The sequence below is a fragment of the Rana temporaria genome, chromosome 1 (genome assembly GCF_905171775.1).
Source record: "Rana temporaria chromosome 1, aRanTem1.1, whole genome shotgun sequence".
Lineage (NCBI taxonomy): Eukaryota > Metazoa > Chordata > Amphibia > Anura > Ranidae > Rana > Rana temporaria.
Window position 1 is genome coordinate 629967013 of NC_053489.1, and position 21726 is coordinate 629988738.

The 21726-nt window shown below is 44.2% G+C and overlaps 1 protein-coding gene across 1 annotated transcript in view; it reads left to right on the top strand.

Annotated features, from left to right (window-relative positions):
* The window catches only part of LOC120924424 (nuclear body protein SP140-like protein), a 60961-nt gene that overhangs the window by 2711 nt on the left and 36524 nt on the right, over nt 1–21726 (top strand). The window contains exons 2-6 of the mRNA XM_040335383.1: nt 7928–8079; nt 14644–14797; nt 17905–18074; nt 20219–20372; nt 20495–20676. Of these exons, the coding sequence (XP_040191317.1) occupies nt 7966–8079; nt 14644–14797; nt 17905–18074; nt 20219–20372; nt 20495–20676 (774 nt within the window). The 5' untranslated portion in view covers nt 7928–7965. The remainder of the gene's footprint in view (nt 1–7927; nt 8080–14643; nt 14798–17904; nt 18075–20218; nt 20373–20494; nt 20677–21726) is intronic.

Here is a 21726-nt window from a genome sequence, read left to right on the forward strand (position 1 = left end):
TTGGGTATTTTTTGTAAAAAAGAAGATTGACCTAATTTACTAAGATCTGGAGCAACTGCACTTGCAAAGTGCACAGTCTATTTGCCTTTAGTAAATCCACCCCTATTTGTCCTGTTTACTATTATCAGTGAAAGGCAGTGTTAAAGCGGAGTTCCGCAGATATATATATATATTTTTTAACCACTTCCATACCAGGCACTTACGCACCTTTCCTGCCCAAGCCAATTTTCAGCTTTCAGCGCTGTCGCAATTTGAATGACAATTGCGCGGTCATGCTACACTGTACCCAAATAAATTTTTTATCATGTTGTTCCCACAAATAGAGCTTTCTTTTGGTGGTATTTGATCACTTCTGCGATTTTTATTTTTTGCGCAACAACTAAAAAAAGGCCAACATTTTTGAACAAAATTAAGTTTTTATTTTTTTCTGTTAATTTTTTTTGTAAATTAGTACGTTTTCTTCTTCAATCATGGGCACTGATGGGCATCGATGAGGTGGCACTGATGGGCACTGATAGGCGGCATTCATAGGCAGCACTGATGGGCATTCATAGGCAGCACTGATGGGCATTCATAGGCAGCACTGATGGGCATTCATAGGCAGCACTGATGGGCACTCTTTGGCGGCACTGATGGGCACTCTTTGGCGGCACTGATGGGCACTCTTTGGCGGCACTGATGGGCACTCTTTGGCGGCACTGATGGGCACTCTTTGGCGGCACTGATGGGCACTCTTTGACGGCATTGATGGGCACTCTTTGGCGGCACTGATGGGCACTCATGGGTGGCACTTATGGGTGGCACTGATGGGTACTTATGGGTGGCACTGATGAACACTGAGGGGTGGCACTGATGGCATTGCTGGGCATCATTTTAGCCAGTGCCCATGTTGCCAGTCAGTGCCCATTTTTTTTTTTATTGGTGTGTTTTTTTTGCACTGGGTTTTTTTTAGCACTAGGGGGCACTCCCTGGTGGTCCAGTGTTGCCATTCGTGGGGGGGCTGCGGTGATAAACAATCAGCGCGAACCCCCCCTGTCAGGAGAGCCGCCGATCAGCACTCCTCTACTCGCGTCTGTCAGACGCGAGTGAGGAAGAGCCGATCAACGGCTCTTCCTGTTTACATCGTGATCAGCCGTGGTTGGACACAGCTGATCACGTGGTAAAGAGCCTCCGCTGGAGGCTATTTACCGAGATCGGAGATGCAGGGTGTCAGACTGACACCCCCCATCACCGATCGCTGCGCGCCCCCACGGGCATGGGCCGGCATGAAATCCTGCAGGACGTCAATAGACGTCCAGTTAGGATTTCACAACCACTTCCCGGACGTCAATTGACTATTGACCGGGCGGGAAGTGGTTAAAGATAGCAGCTACAAATACTGCAACTGCTGATTTTTTTTATTTATTTTTTCTGTTTTTATTGACATAAAGGAAACAAAAACAAAAGAAAATAGAAACCAGATAACAAATTCCCACGCAGGGCATATGAGCATGGAGCATAAGATAGAAGGTCACATGTAGAGATATAAAATAAAACATAAAGCACGCTGTAAAGGTATAAATTATAGACTAACACTGATCCACAGGCCGAGGCCGGGGATTCGTGCGTTATGCACGAGCCTATAGGACAAGGGTCTAAGGTAGATAAGTAGGTAGGTAGGTAAGGGGTAGCAGAATTGACTGCAATAATGAGGAAAAAAAAACAGCAGCTGCTGACTTTTAATATTAGGACTCTTACCTGTCTAGGGCACCCCTGATGTCCTCACCTGAAGCCGATCTGTCCCTTGGCTCCCGGATGTAGGTGCCGCCATCTTCGGTAAGGGAATCAGCCTGGTTCCCTACTGCGCATGCGTGAGTCGTGATGTGCGTCCTGACTGGTCCCTGCTGTCTTCTGGGACCTTTTTTCTTCCAGTATACAGCAGGGGGGGGGGCAGAGGAGGGGCCAGACATGGCGTTCACTCCAGTTACCTGGAAAGTGGTGACCACAGACGACAGCCTTCTGGGCTGGGGGGGCAGTTCTAGAAGAAGCATCTGCCCAGGGGAAGTGGTCTGGGGCCGAAAAGCTCCTACCCATCAACATTCTGGAGATTCGGGCAATTCATTTGGCCCTCAAAGTTTGGTCTTACAGACTGCAAGGCTGGCCTGTTTGGGTTCAGTCCGACAATGCTACGGCCGTGGCCTATATCAATCACCAAGGAGGCACCAGAAGTCTGGATGCCCAAAAAAAGGTGAATCACATCCTGGTCTGGGCAGAAAGGCATATTGCTCGCCTATCTGTGGTCTTCATTCCAGGGGTAGAAAATTGGCAGGCGGATTTTTTAAGCTGCCAGCAGCTGAGTCCAGGAGAATGGTCTCTACACCCCGACATGTTTCAAATCATATGTCAGAAATGGGGAACCCCAGATGTGGACCTGTTGGCTTCCAGGTTCAACGCAAAGCTGGACAGTTTTGTGTGAAGAACAAGAAATCCCTGTGCTCAAGGCTCAGATGCCCTGACGGTCTCATGGGATCAGTATTCCCTGATTTATGCATTGCCTCCAGTTCCGCTTCTCCCACGATTCCTTCAGAGTCGAGAAGGAAGGAAAGTCATGGATTTTGATCGCCCCGGCTTGGCCCAGGAGACCCTGGTACGCAGAAATCGTAAGGATGGCAGTAGGAAGACCTTGGGTTCTCCCACTACACACAGACCTACTGTCGCAGGGTCCAATATACCACCCTGCCTTACAAAGTCTAAATTTAAGACTAAGTTTGGCTGTTGGGACCCACATTCTGAGAAAACGTGGGCTCTCAGGGCCAGTCCTATCAACTCTGGTTAATGCTAGGAAGCCGACCTCCAGGCTCATCTACTACAGAATCTGGAAGGCATATGTTTATTGATGTGAACCCAGAAAGTGGCATCCTAGGAAGTTTGCCATTAATAGGATTCTTGCCTTTCTTCAGTCGGCCTTAAATATGAAGTTGGCCTTGAACATTATCAAGGGCAAAATCTCGGCCTTATTTGTATTTTTTCAAAAACCGCTTGCCTCTCATTCACTAGTTAGGGCCTTTGTTCAGGGTGCACTGCCGTTGAATCCGCTGGTTAAGTCTCCCATGTGCCCATGGGATTTGAATTTGGTATTATCTGTTTTACAGAAGCTACCTTTTGAACCTTTACACCAGGTTTCTCTAAGTCTGTTGACACAGAAACTGTTTTTTCTTGTAGCCATATCCTCATCAAGGAGGGTATCGAAATATTGTGTAAAGAACTGTATATGATTATTCATGAATACAGGGCGGTGCTGTGTCCTCACCTGACTTTCTTACCTAAGGTGGTTTCAGGTTTTCATCTGAATCAAGATATAGTTTCAGGTTTTAGTTTCAGGTTTTCATCTTTTTTCCAGAGCCACAGTCTGCGGAGGAAGAGAGCAAAACAAGTAAAAAATTTGCAATAAACCAATGCCTCAGGTATCAAATCAGCACCATAGATATGTGTAAGGTGGGCAGAGTCAGCAGGCAATGGTTTACAAAGTCTGACAGAAAGGATAAAGCCTGTGAAGTTTGATGGGGGTACACACTCTCAGGGCTGCCATCAGAGGGGAACAGAAACCATGTCCAATTCTATGATAAAACAACAAGGGAAGAGGCGCCTCTGGATGTAGTAGTTTAAAACAATTTTTAATAGTAAAAGCATAGGTAATGGTCACTCACATTTTAGAGGTGACAGGTAAGCATGTAACAGATATTCCCGAGGAGGGAGGGGTGTCATCCGGCCGTCACTTTCTTCCGGGTCCTGCTGGAGCGCTGTATGGGGGGGTAGGACTTCCACCGCTGATGAAGAGTAGCCAGCTGCGATGGGGGATCCTCAAACCGAGGCGTGAAGCGCAGATGGACAGCAGGCGGGGGATGATGACATCACCGAAGAAAGAAAGTGACGGCCGGATGACACCCCTCCCTCCTCAGGAATATCTGTTACATGCTTACCTGTCACCTCTAAAATGTGAGTGACCATTACCTATGCTTTTACTATTAAAAATTGTTTTAAACTACTACATCCAGAGGCGCCTCTTCCCTTGTTGTTTTGCGGAGGAAGAGAGTCTACACTCTGTAGATGTTGTAAGAGCGGTAAAGGTTTATCTGCAAGCTACGGCTCAGATAAGGAAGACTGATTGTCTATTCATTCTGCCACAAGGCCCAAAGAATGGGCCAGGCAGCGTCAAAATCCACTATTGCAAGGTGGATTCGACAAGTCATTATTTAGGCCTATGGTTTAGAAAAGAAGATCCCTCCTTTTTTAGGTGAAAGCGCACTCGACTAGAGCAGTTGGTGCTTCATGGGCAGTGCATCACCAGGCCTCCATGGCTCAGATCTGTAAGGCTGCTACTTGGTCTTCGGTCCGTACATTTACTAAATTCTACCAGGTAGATGTGAGAGGTTACGAGGATGCCGCCTTCGGGCGTAGTGTGCTGCAGGCAGCAGTATAGATCCTCTGGCTCGATGACGGTCTTATTCTGATCTGTGTCTCCCTCCCCTCAAATTTTTGCATTGCTATGGGACATTCCATTAAGTGATTAAAGGCTCTGTGTCCCATGATGTATGATTAAGAAAATTGGATTTTTTAATACAGCTTACCTGTAAAATCCTTTTCTTGGGAATACATCACGGGACACAGAGCCCCCACCCCTCTTCGGAGTTAAACGTGGAACACTTATTGCTTTGCTACAAAACTGAGGTACTCTCCATTTGGGGTTTTATAGGGGAGGAACTAAATTTTAATTGGGTTTGCCAGTGTCCAATCACCTGTGGTGACTACATAACCCATTAAGTAATTAAAGGCTCTGTGTCCCATGATGTATTCCCAAAAAAGGATTTTACAGGTAAGCTGTATTAAAAAATCCTATTTTTATAACAGAAACAAAGAAAAACATATTTTTTCCCAAAATTATTTATTTAGTTTATTTAGCAAAAAATAAAACCCCCAGATATGATTTAAATAAAAGGAAGCTCTATTTGTGGGAATAAAAATGTAAAAATAGTGTTGCATGACAGCGCAATTGTCATTCAAAGTGCAACAGCGCTGAAAACTGTCCTGGGCAGGAAGGGGAGTGCCTGGTATTGAAGTGGTAAACACTAGCTGTGAAATTCATAAAGAATGTTGTAGGTGCTCTTTAGAATTCCAGTGCACCCCCACATGACAAATGTCCGTGAGTGCCGCAGATTCATTTACAAAATAGTTTTATTAGTTGAAAAAATAAATTCAACAAATTAGTATGACCGTGTGATGGTTACATCAAACACGACATAAAAAAAAGAAGATCCCAACAAAGGGATGCAATAAACATGGTACATTATTTTCCAATACAAAAGGAAACATCGGCCCGGATTCACATACATCGGTGCATATTTATGCCGCCGTATCGTATCTTCTTTACGCTACTCCGACGCAGCGCAGAGAGGCAAGCACTGTATTCACAAAGCCAGTGCTGCCAAATCTGCGCTGGGTTTCTTAGGCGTAAGTTGTCATAAGTGGAAGTGGGAGTGAGCCATGCTAATAAGGCGTGACCCCATGCAAATGATGGGCCGAGCTCCAGACAGATACGAATGGCGCATGCGCCGTCCCGTGGACGCATCCCAGTGCGCATGCTCAGCATAATTACGGAACGAATGCTTAAAATACGACGGATCACTGCCTACGGCGTGAACGTAACCTACGCCCAGCCATATTCATGTACAACGTAAACAACGTAAAATACGACGGCTTGAGTTCCCTGGTCCATAGCTTTGCATGGGTTGCGCCTCATATATGGGGAATAACTTTATGCCGGATGTACGACTTACGCAAACCGCATATATTATGCGCCGGGCGCAAGTACGTTCGTGAATCAGCGTATCTCCCACATTTGCATATGTGCATAGAAAATCCATGGGAGCGGCAAATGTGCCCAGCGTAAATATGCGCATATGATACGCCGGCGTAGGCAAGTTACGTCGGTCGGATGAAGCCTATTTTTAGGCGTATGTCAGTTTGTGGGCACGGCGCACAGATACGACGGCGCATATTTACACTTATGCGGCGTATCTCGAGATACGTCGGCGTAAGTGCTTTGTGAATCCGGGCCATCATCTTTAGACCGCAATAATGAACATTCAATGCCCCGGAGTTTTTTTTTTTTTTTTTTAACAAAAAGATTTTTATTGATGTATAAACAGAGCAAATATACAGTTGCCAGACATTGGTTATACATAGATCAGCAGTAAATGCAGTTTAGATACCTGAAAGCAAGTTAAAACAACACATAAGGTGAACGTCCATGTAGGAGCACGCACTCCCTGTACCAAAATTGACAAGAAAAAAAAAGGGTACACAGACAGAGATAAAAATTGAGAAAGAGGGAGACGGAGTGCATAGCCTAGATTCAATAAATACGTCAGCACTTGTATACCCCAAGTAACCCCCGAGACCCCCCCCATACAGAAACACACATGTTGGGAACAATAGCAATAATACACATTCTACACTTGAGACGGATATAGGTTTCAATGCCCCGGAGTTTACTGTATGACAGGCAAAAACCTGGACGTCCTTAGCGATAAAAAGAGAGGGCATATATACATATATGAATTCATGTACCTATCACAGACAGGTATATGAATCTGTCATTGCTGAGACATTGTCGGCCACCAGTGGGGGATGTATCCCCAGGCGCATTAAGGTGCCGGCTGGGAGACTCCCAAGCCAGCATCTGAATATAAACAAAGGATTCTGGTGTCATTGACCAAACATACTTGGAGTAGCGCTACTAGGGTTAATGTCAACTGGTGCAGTAAAACACCACATGACACCCCCATCGGACTCTCTCCTCTCTAGCTATGCAGCTAGCTACCTAGTTTCGGGCCTGCAGTGGGTCGGCACCAGCTCCTGTAAATGCTGCAGTTGGTGCCGCAGTGCCAATTCATGCACTGTCACAGATAGGGTGACACCATCCCACTTCCTACTTGATGGTGTCACCACTCTAGCGGGTGTCACCTGGGTACGATCCACACCTCCCCACACCTTCATAGCGACGCCACTGTATACTTAGACAAAAAATGTCATCAACATCCTCTCCTATTTGTTTACATTCAGATATCGTCTGGGGAATCTCTTGGTCGGCAACTGAATGGGGTCGAGTGACATCACAGTTTGCTAAGACGCCAGGGGCCGCCAGCTTCTTAAAAACGGTGAGCATTGAGTGGGAAGCTGTCATAATCATGAAAGCTTCCCAGCTCAGACCTGCCCAACTCTGAGCACAGGGATACCTCTGTACGCCAGTTCTGCATTAATCTTAAAGTGGAAGTAAACCCTTCAATTTGATAGTTACAAAAACAGTTAACATTCCCGGCATGCCGGAAATGCTAGCTGTCACATTTGTTTGTGCTCTCAATCAAACTGCCAAACCATCCAATGGCTGGTTTCATAACAGGTCACATGTACAGCATCATGGCAGTTGGAGATTAAACGGAGGTCAAGATGGCCGCTTCCTTGGCTGAAAACGATAGGAGGGTTTACTTCCACTTTAATTACCGATACTTTGCTAACTTTGCAAACTGGCAGTCATTTTTTAAGAATCTGTTGCAAACATAGCGACATATTTGTAAAGTGGCGCTACATGAATTTTTGCGCAGGTGTAAAAAAAAAAGCCACAACTGTTGCAAGGCTTCCTTGAATTTCTCACAAGCCCTTTTAAATGAGTCCTACCTACAAAAACGATTGCAAAGGCTTTATTGATTTCCACCCCATGTGGTAAAAGCAGAGGTGTCATTAAAACAAATTGTAAATGCACATTGACCATGAAATACATCAATTAGCAAAATACAAGAAAATAAATCTCTATTTGCCTGCACTGTTCATAATGAATGTAATGTAAATATCATTTTACTAAAGTTGGTATTACTACTATTCTTGTGCACAGGATACATCAGGCATCAAGAAAAGATATCGTTGGAAGATATGAACTGGTTTTATGGAAAATCAAAAGTCCCCATTTGCCTGGCAATTACTGAATGCGATCCTTTCCTGGGCAGATTTACAAAGTTGGATATCCTATCAGAGGAGGAGTCCCTGGTCAGTATTTTTTTTTCTTCACTATTGCAGCATTAAAACTACTTTCCACATCCCTGTTACTGAATATTAGACATGTGCAGTTCGTTTCGTCCCCAATTGAAATTTGGACAAATTTTTCATTAATCGGAAATTCAGATGGAACAAAGGGCCAGATTCACAAACGAGATACGACGGCGTATCTACTGATACGCCGTCGTATCTCTGTTTCTAACTATGCCACTGATTCATAGAATCAGTTACGCATAGCTAGCCCTAAGATCCGACAGGTGTAATTGAATTACACTGTCGTATCTTAAGGATGCAATTCTAGGCCGGCCGCTAGGTGGCGAGGCCATTGCGGCCGGCGTAGAATATGCAAATGAAGACTTACGGCGATCCCCGAACGTCCCGAACGGCCCGTCGATCTAAATCTACGTAGTTTCCGTCGAGTTACGCCGCGTAAAACTAGGGCTGAGCCCTAGTTGTCTTAAGCCATGGTAAGTATGGCCGCCGTTCCCGCGTCGAAATTTAAACATCAACGCGTAAGATTGCAATTGCAATTGCGCTGGACGCCATTTACGTTAACGTCTAAGCAAATGACGTCGGTGCGACGTCAGTTAGCGCAATGCACGTCGGGTAATTTACCCGACGGAGCATGCGCAGAACGTCCGGCGCGGGAGCGCGCCTAATTTAAATGGGACTCGCCCCATTCGATTGCTGCAAATTTCCAGGTAAGTGCTTTGTGGATCGGGCACTTAGGCAGAAAATTTGCGGCGGTGTAACTTAAATCGGAAAAGTTAAGTTGCGCCCGGGCTACGTGAATCTGGCCCAGAGTTCCTGCACTTTTTTCACAGCAGGAACTCAGTTCCCTTTGCAGGACTAGAGCAGCCGAGCCACCCAAGCCAATCCTTCACTAAGCGGCGATGCCCAGCTCGAGTCACTGTCAGGGGCAGGCGAACCTTGGTAATGCTTTATGTTACTGGCCGCTTCCTGTATATGGATTCATCAGGTAGTGTGCGGGTATTCCGTCACTTCCTCCATGCCGCAATGTCTCCTGGGAGCTTTTGTCATTGTTCCCAGGAGATATTGCGGAGGTCTGACGCGAGTTATTGTGGGATTTAGAAAGAACTTGCTTCTATCTAAATCCCGCGATAACCTGCGGCAGACCTCCGCAATGAAGAAGAAAAAAAAACATGCAGTTTAGTAATTATGCATATGAGCGTATCAATATTTTTTTGGTGGGGGAGTGGATCGTGGGTGGGAGTTCCCACACTTTTTTCCCCAGGACTTGACCCCTGCTGCATACAATAGAAAAGAATGGAATAGAAAAAAAAGAATAGAATAAAAATTTGAATTTCAAATAGAATAAATTCAAATTCGAATGGAATAGAAAAAAAACAATAGAATAGAAAGAATGTAATTATTTACCAAGGTTCAAACAGAATAAATTTGAATAGAATAGAAAAAAACAGATTAGAATATAATAGAAAATAAAAGAATAAACAAGACTAGAATAGAAAAGAATAGAATAGAAAAAAACAATAGCATAGAATAAAAAATATATAACCATCTTGTAACTGACAATTGTGTGGTCATGCAACGCTGTACTCAAATTGATATACCATATTTTTCGCTCCATATGGTGCACTTTTTTCCCCCAAAAAAGGAGGAGAAATGCCTGTGCGTCTTATGGAGAGAATACTGACCAGCCGCCGCTGTGTTACAATATCGGGCACCTCCCCTCTCCTTTCCCCGCTATGTCTTCTGGGTCCTGTAGGCTGGCTGTGGTTCAGGTCATTGGCGCATGCGCAGTGACGATCATTCATTTCTGCTCAATCAGTGAGGTCAGACGCCAATCGAGCCGGGGGAAACAAGAGGCCGCCATCTCCAGCGTGTCCTCTGCTGGAGTGACCATGCAATGTGTGTACATGGCGACAGGTATCTAGTCATTCTCAGGTCTTTCTTTATCAGACTGCACCTGCAGTGCTATGCATTGTATATAGCCTGAATTTGGTGACAGGGCGATATTTGTTTGCTGCCTGGAAGATATCTGGCACACTTGATAGATGCCTATTTTTAGGCATCAGCTTTAATTGGTTGTGTAAGTTACAAACTATAGTATATTAATTAGATGTGGACATCTTCTCCTGTGCTCCAAATCAGCAGTATTTGGTGCAGAATATTTTTTTTCTTGTTTTCCTCCTCTAAAACCTAGGTGCGTCTTATGGTCAGGTGCGTCTTATGAAGCGAAAAATATGGTAATTTTTTCCTACCAATAGAGATTTATTTTAGTGCTATTTGATCACCACTGGGTTTTTTATTTTTTGCGCTATAAACGAAAAAAGACTGAATATTTTGAAAAAATAAATAAATATTTTTTACTTTCTGCTATAAAACATTTCCAATAAAAAAATAAAATGTCTTCATACATTTAGGTCAATATGTATTCTACTGCATATTTTTGGTTTAAAAAATCCTAATGAGCGTATATATTGATTTATTTTACACAAAATTATAGCGTCAAAAAACTATTGTGTGTGTGTGTGTGTGTGTGTATATATACTGGAATTGTTATTTATTTATTTTATACTAGTAATGGTGGCAATAAGCGACTTCTAGCAGGACTGGGATAGTATTGTGGGCAGTCCGACTCTAACTGACACTTTGTGGGAACCAATGACACTAATACAGTGATCAGTGCTAAAAATATGCACAGTCACTGTACTGGGAAGGGGTTAACATCTAAGGCGATTAAATGTGTGCCTAACCAGTGCTTATCTGTGTACTGTGTGAGGTGCTTTTACTAAGGGATGTGCTGTTTTTTTTCCTGCTTTGCAGGGAAACAAAACCCGGCACATCTCCGCTGACCGGACAGAGCTCTCTCCTGTGTTCCTCCTCACTGATCAGCGGGTGCCAGTGGTCATCCATTGCCAGCCCCCCCATTAGTCTCAGCTTATACTGAGACTAATCACAGCACAGCCGGCGCACCCGCGGCACATGCCCCCTACCTGGAAATGCAGAATTAAGTTATATAATATAATTCTCCACTTGCTTTCCGGGTCCCATGCTGAGTGGTCAGCCTGATGCATTGTGAATATAGGTCGGCCAATCAGCACAGGAGCCATTCAGAGAATGTCACCTCCTTGCCTCTCTGTATCTATTGTCCAATGCAAAATGCAAAGCAGTCTCTGAATTGTGCCCGTGCCAAGTGGTTCAGAATTTCACAGGGCAGCCGCTCAGCATAGGTCCAGAAAGCAACTGGAGTTGCTGGAGTAATGGTGTCTCCTTCAGTGATTTCCAGCTTCCGGGGGCATTGGCCAGCTATGGTGTATACATACTTTCATTGGTCCAAACTGGACCAATGTAACTACCGTATTTATCGGCGAATACCGCTCACTTTCTTCCCCTTAAAATCAGGGGAAAATCGTGGGTGCGCGATATACGCCGATCCCTGCTGATCCCCCTAGAGCCAAGCCGAGTCGAGTGTACTGCGCACTCGGCTAGGCTCGGCCGCGCTCGGCTCCGCCCGCCGCAGCCTAGAGCCGAGCCGAGTGTACTGCGCACTCGGCTAGGCTCGGCTACGCCCGCCCCAGCCTAGAGCCGAGCCGGGTGTACTGCGCACTCGGCTAGGCTCGGCTCCGCCTGCAGCCACTCGAGAGGAGCAGAGACAAGCTGAGAGGAGCTGAACACACAGGAAATCCGGCTCCTCTCGGCTCGCACCAAATCCAAAATCGAACACCGGACACGCTGGACGGAGACTGACACCTCCAAAGCCGCAGACGAACACGCTGAACGGAGACGGACACCTGGATGGAGGCCCCAGATGGACACCTCCAAAGCCGCAGACGGACTCCGTGCAAGGAAGCCGCAGACGGACACCCACAAGGCTGGACGGACCCCGCACAAGGCCGCAGACGGACGCCGGACAAGGCCGCCGATGGACGCAGGGCAAAAATGTAAGTTTTCTTTTTTTACCTTTCTAAGCTTGGGGTGCGCGTTATATGCCGGCGCGCGGTATACCCCGATAAATACGGTATTTAAAAACATACAGTGCCTTGAAAAAGTATTCATACCCTTTGAAATGTTCCACATTTTGTCATGTTACAACCAAATGCGTAAATGTATTTTATTGGGATTTTATGATAGACCAACACAAAGTGGCACATAATTGTGAAGTGGAAGGAAAATTATAAATGGTTTTAATTTTTTTTGCAAATAAATATGTGAAAAGTGTGGGGCATTTGTATTCAGCCCCCTTTATTCTGATACCCCTAACTAAAATCTAATGGAACCAGTTGCCTTCATAAGTCACCTAATTAGTAAATAGAGTCCACTTGTGTGTAATTTAATCTCACTATAAATACAGTTGTTCTGTGAACCCCTTAGGCCTTGTACACACGGTCGGACAAAACCGATGAGAATGGTCCGCTGAAGTGGCCTGACGGTCTGATGTGTGTACACACCATCAGTTCAAAATCCGATCGGGTCAGAACGCGGTGACGTAAAACACACGACGTGCTGAAAAAAACGAAGTTCAATGCTTCCAAGCATGCGTCGACTTGATTCTGAGCATGCGCAGGTTTTGAACCGATGCTTTTCTGTACTAACCATCGGTTTGGTCCGATGGGGCAGCGGTCCATCAGTTCGGTTTTGAAGCATGTTTTAAAATTTTGGACAGAAGGAAAACAGACCGATAGCCTATACACCCGGTCGGTTTGGTCCGATGAAACTGAACTTTGGTTCATTCTCATCGGTTCGGTCCGACCGTGTGTACGGGGCCTTAGAGGTTTTTTAGAGAACCTTAGTGAACAAACGGCATCATGAAGGTCAAGAAACACACCAGACAGTTTAACCTCCCTGGCGGTATGATTCTGTCTGGAATTACGTACCAAAAGCGGTACAATTATTTTGCAAGGAAATTTGGCGTTTTATACTGTAGGCCTGTAATTTTTAGAAATAACTCACTTAAATCTGACCAAGCAAGAGTCTTGTAGGCATCCCGGGTATGATTTTTTTTAAAAACAAAATTATAAATTATAATATAATAAATAATTATAAATAATTATAACAAATAATAATATAATTATAATAAAAATGATTCAATAATGTAATCAACTCAATATCACTGAAATTTGCTCAGTTGCAGAATTGTCGCTGTCATTATTTTTATTTTTTTATGACGAATTTCCCCACAAATCGCTATCGCACATTTCTGCAAGTGATTGTAATTTATTATCGCTGTTTTCTAGCTGATCTAAAACCATTTTTGACATAAAGGGACACTTTTGGACAATCTACAGTTTTTAGGCAGAAAGAACATTTTTTATTATATAAAAGTACATGTAGGGCACTGGGCAGACCACTAGGGACAAGGGGGGTGTGTATTTTTTACATACAGTACTGTAATCTATAAGATTACAGTATACTGTATGTAAAGTGTTTGTTTACTTTTTTGAATTTGGCGCCGTTCTCCGCCCCCGTGCGTCGTAACGTCGCAGGGAACGGAGATCGGCGGCACACGGGGAGACTGTGAATCGAGCGAGGAGGTCCCGCTCGCTCACACAGCGGGGTGGCATCGCTGGGTCCAGGGACAAGGTAAGTAACTTGCCTGTGGATCCAGCGAAAGGTAAGCCGCGCCGCTGCACACTCTGCACGTCCAGCCCGAGCGTGACTCGGGGTTACCGATCCTAGCATAAAAAATCAACCCCGAGTCACGCTCGGGTTTACCGCCAGGGGGGTTAAGGACAACTCGTCGTAGTGTTGTATGTCACTGCGTTTTGGCACGGTCGGATTTTTGACTGGTGGTGTGTAGGCAAGACTGATGAAAGTCAACTTCATCAGATATCCGACGAAAAAATCCATCGCATTGGATTCCATCAGATATCCGATCGTGTGTACAGGGCTTAAAGGGGTTGTAAAGACAAAATATTTTCCTCTTAAATTAAAATCTGACAGTAGCTGATAAAGTAAAAAGTAATGTTTTGCTTTATAACTAGTTTGATACCTGTTGAAATCGAGCTGTTTTATTCACCTCCAGCACTCCTGAATCATTATTCTCACTGACTTCCTGGTTTGCGGTGCGCATTCATTCTTGCTACATCACGGCCTAATGGGAACTACAGTTCCTATTAGGCTTAGCCTCCATGCCTGTGAGGGATAAGAGAGCATCTTCACGCAGGGCTGTAGTCATAGGGAGGGGGTGAGCACATTCTGCTTTCCACCATGCAAAACGGCTCAGATGCTGGTGGAAAGCAAGAAGAGGAGAGACAGGAAATGGCATTTTCAAACCTGGATTACTATATTTTGGAGGTCAAAAGGAAAAACGAGGTAAGTGATATTTAAATGCTCTAGCTTACAGCAATCAATTGATCTAATAAAAAACAAACCTTTAGTGTTCCTTTAAGAAGGATAAGAAATTCTACCAATTTCCATCTGTACAAGCAAAAATTCTTCTTTTAAATTTTCCTTGCACCCGATGGTTATTCTTTACAAAGTGACGTTTTACCATATTTGCATTTGCTAAGGAAAATGAGTGCAACTTCACTTGCCGTTGGTAAACCCACCCACTGTGTATCTTTCTTACAGGAGTTACAAGCAGATACCAGGTATGTCCATCGAGTCATCTATGAAGCTTTGTGCTGGATAGAAGAGAAGAACTTATCTTTAGAGAATTTCTTTGACAACTTGTTCCAGAAACCGTTCTTGGTTCTATATCCCAATCTAAAGCCTATCGCTGAAGGTGTGGTAAATTATTTACCTAAGATATTAATACATCTTGTTTTCTTCACTGTTTTAATCTTATACTGTAATGCCGCATACACAAGATCGGAATTTCCGACAAGAAATGTTCCATGTGAGCTTTTGGTCGGAAATTCCGACCGTGCGTAGGCCCCATCTGACATTTTCTGTCGGAATTTCGGACAGCAAAAATGTGAGAACTGGTTCTCAAATTTTCCAACGGCAAAAGTTCTTGTCGGAAATTACGACTGTCTGTATGCATTTCCGACGCACAAAAATTCTACGCATGCTCGGAATCATTGAACTTAATTTTTCTCGGCTCTTCGTAGTGTTGTACGTCACCGTGTTCTAGACGTTCGGAATTTCCGACAACATTTGTGTGACCGAGTGTATGCAACACAAGTTTGAGCCAAAATTCAGTCGGAAAAAAAATCCACGGTTTTGTTGTCGGAAATTCCGATCCTGTGTACGCGGCATAAGTTACATTTACCAGTGTGTTAAAAGAGTCTAAGTGTGGTGTAAGTAGGTGTACAGTATTTTACAATTATGGTACTTTTTCATTATTACTTTAGTAATAAGTACGGGATATGATGATTTTTACATTGCAATATCAGCTTAGTATCTGCCATTTTAGCAAAATGTGCATGTGAAATCGCTAGCAGTGGAGTATGATTTCACAGTGGTATGGTCCAGAACAGAGGCGGCCCGCTCATTAGGGGTGCCATCCCTCTAATCCATGCGCCTGGCCCCTAATCTAATCATCATGCGGGGCGCCGGACGCATGGTTTTCAATGGCATTTTTTTGAAGCACATGATTAGAACCTGAGGTTTTAATTGGTTTAAAAAATGATGGGCTCAGGGAGCAGAGCTCTGCGCCCCGAACCCACCCAATTGTGTGATGTGTGTACCTGCAAGAGAGAACAAGCTCTCTTGCGGATGTAGCAGTTACAGGAATAAGACAAACCATTTACCACTGACAAGAATGCTTACAATGATCAGCTTTTATTTGATTATGTAAAACCTTTATACTACTTATAATTCAATTTGTTAGTTCATTTAATTCTGCTAGTACATCTTACACTCCGCCCCCCACCCACCCAGACAGACAATACTGCTGTCCAAATGTGCCTCCTGTGCTCCTTAATCCAGGGTGGGTGATGCTAATACAGGCGGTGTGTTATTCACCATATCACCAGGTGAAATCAGAGGGGAGAAAAAAAACGAATGCAGCCACCATCTAATTTCCCAATTTCCCTCTGAGATTAATAAAGTATTCTGAATCTGAATGAATTAATTGTGTAGTCCCACAGGAATGAATGGAACAAATAAGCAGGGACAGGGTTCCAATATGTTGGACTCTGGATATTTCTGTATTGTGATATTTTCAATCCTTGTGATTATGCCTGGAATGTGCATTTTCAAGAATTTTTTTTTTGGGGGTGGGGGGGGGGGTTATTTAACCACTTAAGACCCGGACCTTTATGCAGGTAAAGGACCTGGCCAGTTTTTGCGATTCAGCACTGCGTTGTTTTAACTGACAATTGCGCGGTCATGCGACGTGGCTCCCAAACAAAATTGACGTCCTTTTTTTCCCACAAATAGAGCTTTCTTTTGGTGGTATTTGATCACGTCTGCGGTTTTTATTTTTTGCGCTATAAACAAAAATAAAGCGACAATTTAAAAAAAAAATGCAATATTTTTAACTTTTTGCTATAATAAATATCCCCCAAAAAGATATGAAAAACATTTTTTTTCCTCAGTTTAGGCCGATACGTATTCTAATACCTATTTTTGGTAAAAAAAATCGCAATAAGCGTTTATTGATTGGTTTGCGCAAAATTTATAGCGTTTACAAAATAGGAGATAGTTTTATTGCATTTTTATTAATTATTATTTTTTTTTACTACTAATGGCGGCGATCAGCGATTTTTTTTCGTGACTGCGACATTATAGCGGACACATCGGTAAATTTTGACACAATTTTGGGACCATTGTCATTTTCACAGCAAAAAAATGCTATAAAAATGTTTACTGTGAAAGTGACAATTGCAGTTTGGGAGTTAACCACTAGGAGGCGCTGTGGGGGTTATGTGTGACCTCATATGTTTTTCTAACTGTAGGGGGGCGGGGCTGGACGTGTGACGTCATTGATTGTGTTTCCCTATATTAGGGAACACACGATCAATGAAGCTGCCACTGTGAAGAACGGGGAAGCTGTGTTTACACACAGCTCTCCCCGTTCTTCAGCTCCGGGGACCGAGCGTGGGACTCCGGCAGCGATCGGGTCCCGCGCCTGCGGTCACGGAGCTTCGGATCGGGTTGCCCATGGCTGGGCACTTAAAGAGGATGTACAGGTACGTGCTTGTGCCCATCCGTGCTATTCTGCCGACGTATATATGCAGGAGGAGGACCTTAAAGCGGGGGTTCACCCTATGAACGGAAATTTTTTTTTTTTTTTTTTCTACTACCATAAAATCAGGCATTGTAGCGCGAGCTACAGTATGCCTGTCCCGATTTTTTTACCCCCGTACTCACCTTGTAATCGTACATCGAAGATACCGGGGAATGGGCGTGCCTACGGAGACGGAGGATGATTGACGGCCGGCTCTGGCGCGTCACGCTTCTCCGGAAATAGCCGAAATAGGCTTGGCTCTTCACGGCGCCTGCGCATAGCCTGTGCGCAGGCGCCGTGAAGAGCCGAGACCTACTCCGGCTGTCTTCGGGGAGAGTGACGTGCCAGGGCCGGCCGTCAATCATCCTCCCTCTCCATAGGCACGCCCATTCCCCGCGGGAGCCGAAATCTACAATGTACGATTACAAGGTGAGTCCGGGGTTAAAAAAATCGGGACAGGCATACTGTAGCTCGCGCTACAATGCCTGTCTCGATGGTAAAATCATGTGGGTGAGGGTGAACTACCGCTTTAAGTGGTTAATGAATCAAAAAGTATACAACCAATCAGGATGTCTCTTTCAGTGATGTGACTTCAGTAAACTACAATCTGATTGATTGTTTTGGGGCACTGCATTTTTCATCATCATCTCTATCTAAGGCAAGCCTGTGTGTATTGTAAATAACCTAATCACAGTTATTTGCTGTTATGTTACCAGAATACAGACAAGGTAAATACAAGAATGGTATGCAGACAACTACAGAGAAGGATTATGACCAGATGATTTTTGCTGAGGAAAAAGTAAGGATTTGTTTGGCAGTAACAGACCTTTTCCCATTTATACACGGACTGCAAGATCTGACTATTCTATCTGAAACAGAATCACTGGTGAGGTTTAATTTTTTTTTTTTGCTGAGAAAAAAAATGATCAAACTTTTTATTTTACTAAATATAACTTTTTCTAACATTCACAATTAAAGCATTAGTTCACTTTTGCAGAAAAAAATTACTGGACACCCTTCCCACTCCCCCAGTCCTTGTTGTATTTATCTCTGGTGATGCTGAGTTGTCAGCACCCTGCAGCCGATCCAGCAGTCTGGCGATTTGAAATCAGATTAATTCTGATTGGCCAGCGCCATCTCAGATTTGTCTTATCTCAGAAGTGGTGCATGGAGAAGAGCGGATATTTCATATCCAACTTCCAACCTGATGACTGGCGATGTGAAGATTGGTGAGGGAGTATTCAAAAAGCAGAAAGAGAGGTGGAGGATGGAGTTATTCAAGTAGAAGCAAGGAAATCTTTGCACTACAGGTCCTCAGGTACAGCTTCCTCTCCGGCAAGTAGAACAGTAAGCAGCAAAGTAGTGACATCACCAAATCTCACTCCAAATCTTGTTAGCCTACCAGTCAGAGATATCATACTCCTAGGCCTCGTACACACGATCAGTCCATCCGATGAGAACGGTCCGAAGGACTGTTGTCATTGGTTAACCGATGAAGCTGACTGATGGTCTGATGTGCCTACACACCATAGGTTAAATAACCGATCATGTCAGAACGCGGTGACGTAAAACACAACGACGTGCTGAAAAAAACTAAGTTCAATGCTTCCAAGCATGCGTCGACTTGATTCTAAACATGCACAGGTTTTTAACCGATGCTTTTGCATACTAACGATCGGTTTTGACCTATCGGTTAGGCGTCCATCGGTTCAATTTTAAAGCAAGTTCCTATTTTTTTGACCGAAGTTTAACTAACCGATGGGGCCCACACACGATCGGTTTGGACCGATAAAAACGGTCCATCAGACCATTCTCATTGGATGGACCAATCGTGTGTACGCGGCCTTAGATGAGCTCACATTGCAGATATACAACTAATGGGGATTAAGGCACAGGGTGTGCACTGCTATTTTTCAGGAAGAATTAAATTAACTATTTTAAATGTTCCTTATAAGACAGCAAACCTTCGCTTAGCCTCTATTCACAGCTGCACAGAGAAGTGAGTTAGAAGCAACTGCAGTACACTGAGCTTCCCAGTGATAGGATGTGCGGCGAGGGGGGGGTGAGCATAAGTCTAATCATGGTAGGAGAGCACACTGAGTTACCACCACAGAACTGACCATGCTGTGCTGCCATGACTGGTGTAGTCAGTTTTTACTAGGGAAGCCAAGGGATTGTCAGGAACACCAGGGACTTCACATAAAGGAAGCGATAGAAAGAGAACCGGCTACTTTCTCAGAAAAGTACATGGTACAGCAGACACATATCAGGAATATGAAATGTTGGGTTTACGTTTTCTTAAATTGAGTGTACTAACAGTTGTAGTGTTTAGTACAGGGGTGGCCAACCAGTGGCCCGCGGAGCCCTCTGATGTGGCCCGTGACCTCCTGCTCTGGAATGGTGGGTTGGCAAGCCCAGATCACAGGTTGCTGACCCACCATACCACAGCATCAGTGTGGTGAATGAATCTGGTGGTAAAGGAAGAAAGTAGCTGCGGAGCAGAGCCCCATGAGCCGATGCTTCCTTTTCAGCGCCAGCTTTTACACAGGCGGAGTCTATGGCAAAGTTCAGCTAACCCCCAGGATAGACACAGGTGCACTACGCTGCACCCGGGGTGTGGGTAAACCACAGAACATCAGTGTGAAAGCAGTCTAAAGCCCTTTTCACACGATCAGCCCGACCAAATCGGGCCCTCAATTCACCTCTATAGAGTGCCAGATGTCCGTTTATGCCCACCTTCCTCCAATCCGAAAAACAGAAGGGAGTTCGTCCCTTTTCATCTGGGCGGATCAGAGGGCCTATAGAGTAGCCGTAACCTGTCATCCACCCGCTACGCTCATTGTGGCCCCCGACTGATTACCAAGTTCCTTAAGTGGCCCTCGATCTTCAAAAGGTTGGACACCCCTGGTTTAGTAGATGGAATTAGTAACTCCAGACCTAATTGTAGTTTGTTTAAAATGGCTTCGTGCAATTCAGTAGAAAATAATGTGTATGAGGCTAGGCGCCTTTGATAAGATTGCAATTTTACAGAAACTTCAAGCAGATGGAAGGCCAATTTCTCGCGTGATATACGAATGTCTGTCGCTGATTGAGAAAAAAGACTTGAAATTAGGTGTTGTCTTTGAGTACATATTCCAGGAGTGCTACCAGACTCTATATCCAGACCTGCAGGCCATATTACAAGGTAATTTCTCTTTCCTTCTATCAATAGGCCTCTAATTGAAAAGAATAATATAGCTCAGCAGTTACATATTAAATGTTCAACTTCTAAAGAAACTTACTTATTCACCTGTGTTTGCTATACAGAGTCCAATGTGGAACAAGATGAACTGTTCAATGGGAAACATCACCTTGAGTTCAACCAACCAGGTGGTCTTCTGGAGTTTTATGAACACAACAAATTTGACATCTGTGCTGCCATTGATGAATGCTTTCCCTTTTTAAATGGATTGCACGACATGGGACTCTTATCTAAATTAGAGCTACTGGTAAGCTAAGGGTTAAGTATTTTAAGGAAATGATATATAATGAGACTCTGATATTGGCAAAAATAATTTAGTTCTTACCAAAGCAGAGGTGTCCAACCTGCGGCCCACAAGCCGCATGCAGTCCAAGATGGCTATGAATGCCATCACAAAATCGCAAACCTACTTAACCACTTCAATACAGGGTATTTTCACCCCCTTCCTGCCCAGGCAAATTTATAATTTTCAGCGCTGTCGTACTTTGAATGACAATTGCGCAGTCATGCAACACTGTACCCATATTTTTATAATTTTTTTTCCACAAATAGAGCTTTCTTTTGATGGTATTTGATCACCTCTGTGGTTTTTATTATTTGCGCTATACACAAAAGAAGAGCGACAAGTTTGAAAATAACACACTATTTTTAACTTTTTGCTATAATAAATATCCCAATTTAAAAAAAAAAAAAAAATTTTTTCTCAGTTTAGGCTGATAAATCGCAATAAGCGTATATTGTTTGGTTTGCGCAAAAGTTCTGGGCCCAGATTCACGTAGATAGGCGTAAATATAAGCGGGCGTATCGTAGTTACGCTACGCTGCCGCAACTTAGAGAGGCAAGTGCTGTATTCAAAAAGCACTTGCGTCTAAAGTTACGGCGGCGTAGCGTAAATCTGCCGGCGTAAGCGCGCCTAAATCAAATGAGGAACAGGGGGGCGTGTTTTATGTAAACTAAGCATGACCCCACGTAAATTACGCTTTTTTCGAACGGCGCATGCGTGCGCATGCTCAGTATCACGTCGAATTTTTTAATTAAATTACGCCCGCTCAATGCCTAGACGACGTGAACGTAACTTACGCCCAGCCCCATTCACGGACGACTTACGCAAACGACATAAAATCCGACGCTGTTCGTACGTTTCCGACGTTCATACCTAACATGACTTACCCCTGCTTTATGAGGGGTAACTTTACGCCGGCGTATGTCTTACATAAACGACATATCTTGATACGCCAGGCGCACGTACGTTTGTGAATCGGCGTATCTAGCTTATTAGCATATTCGACGCGGAAAT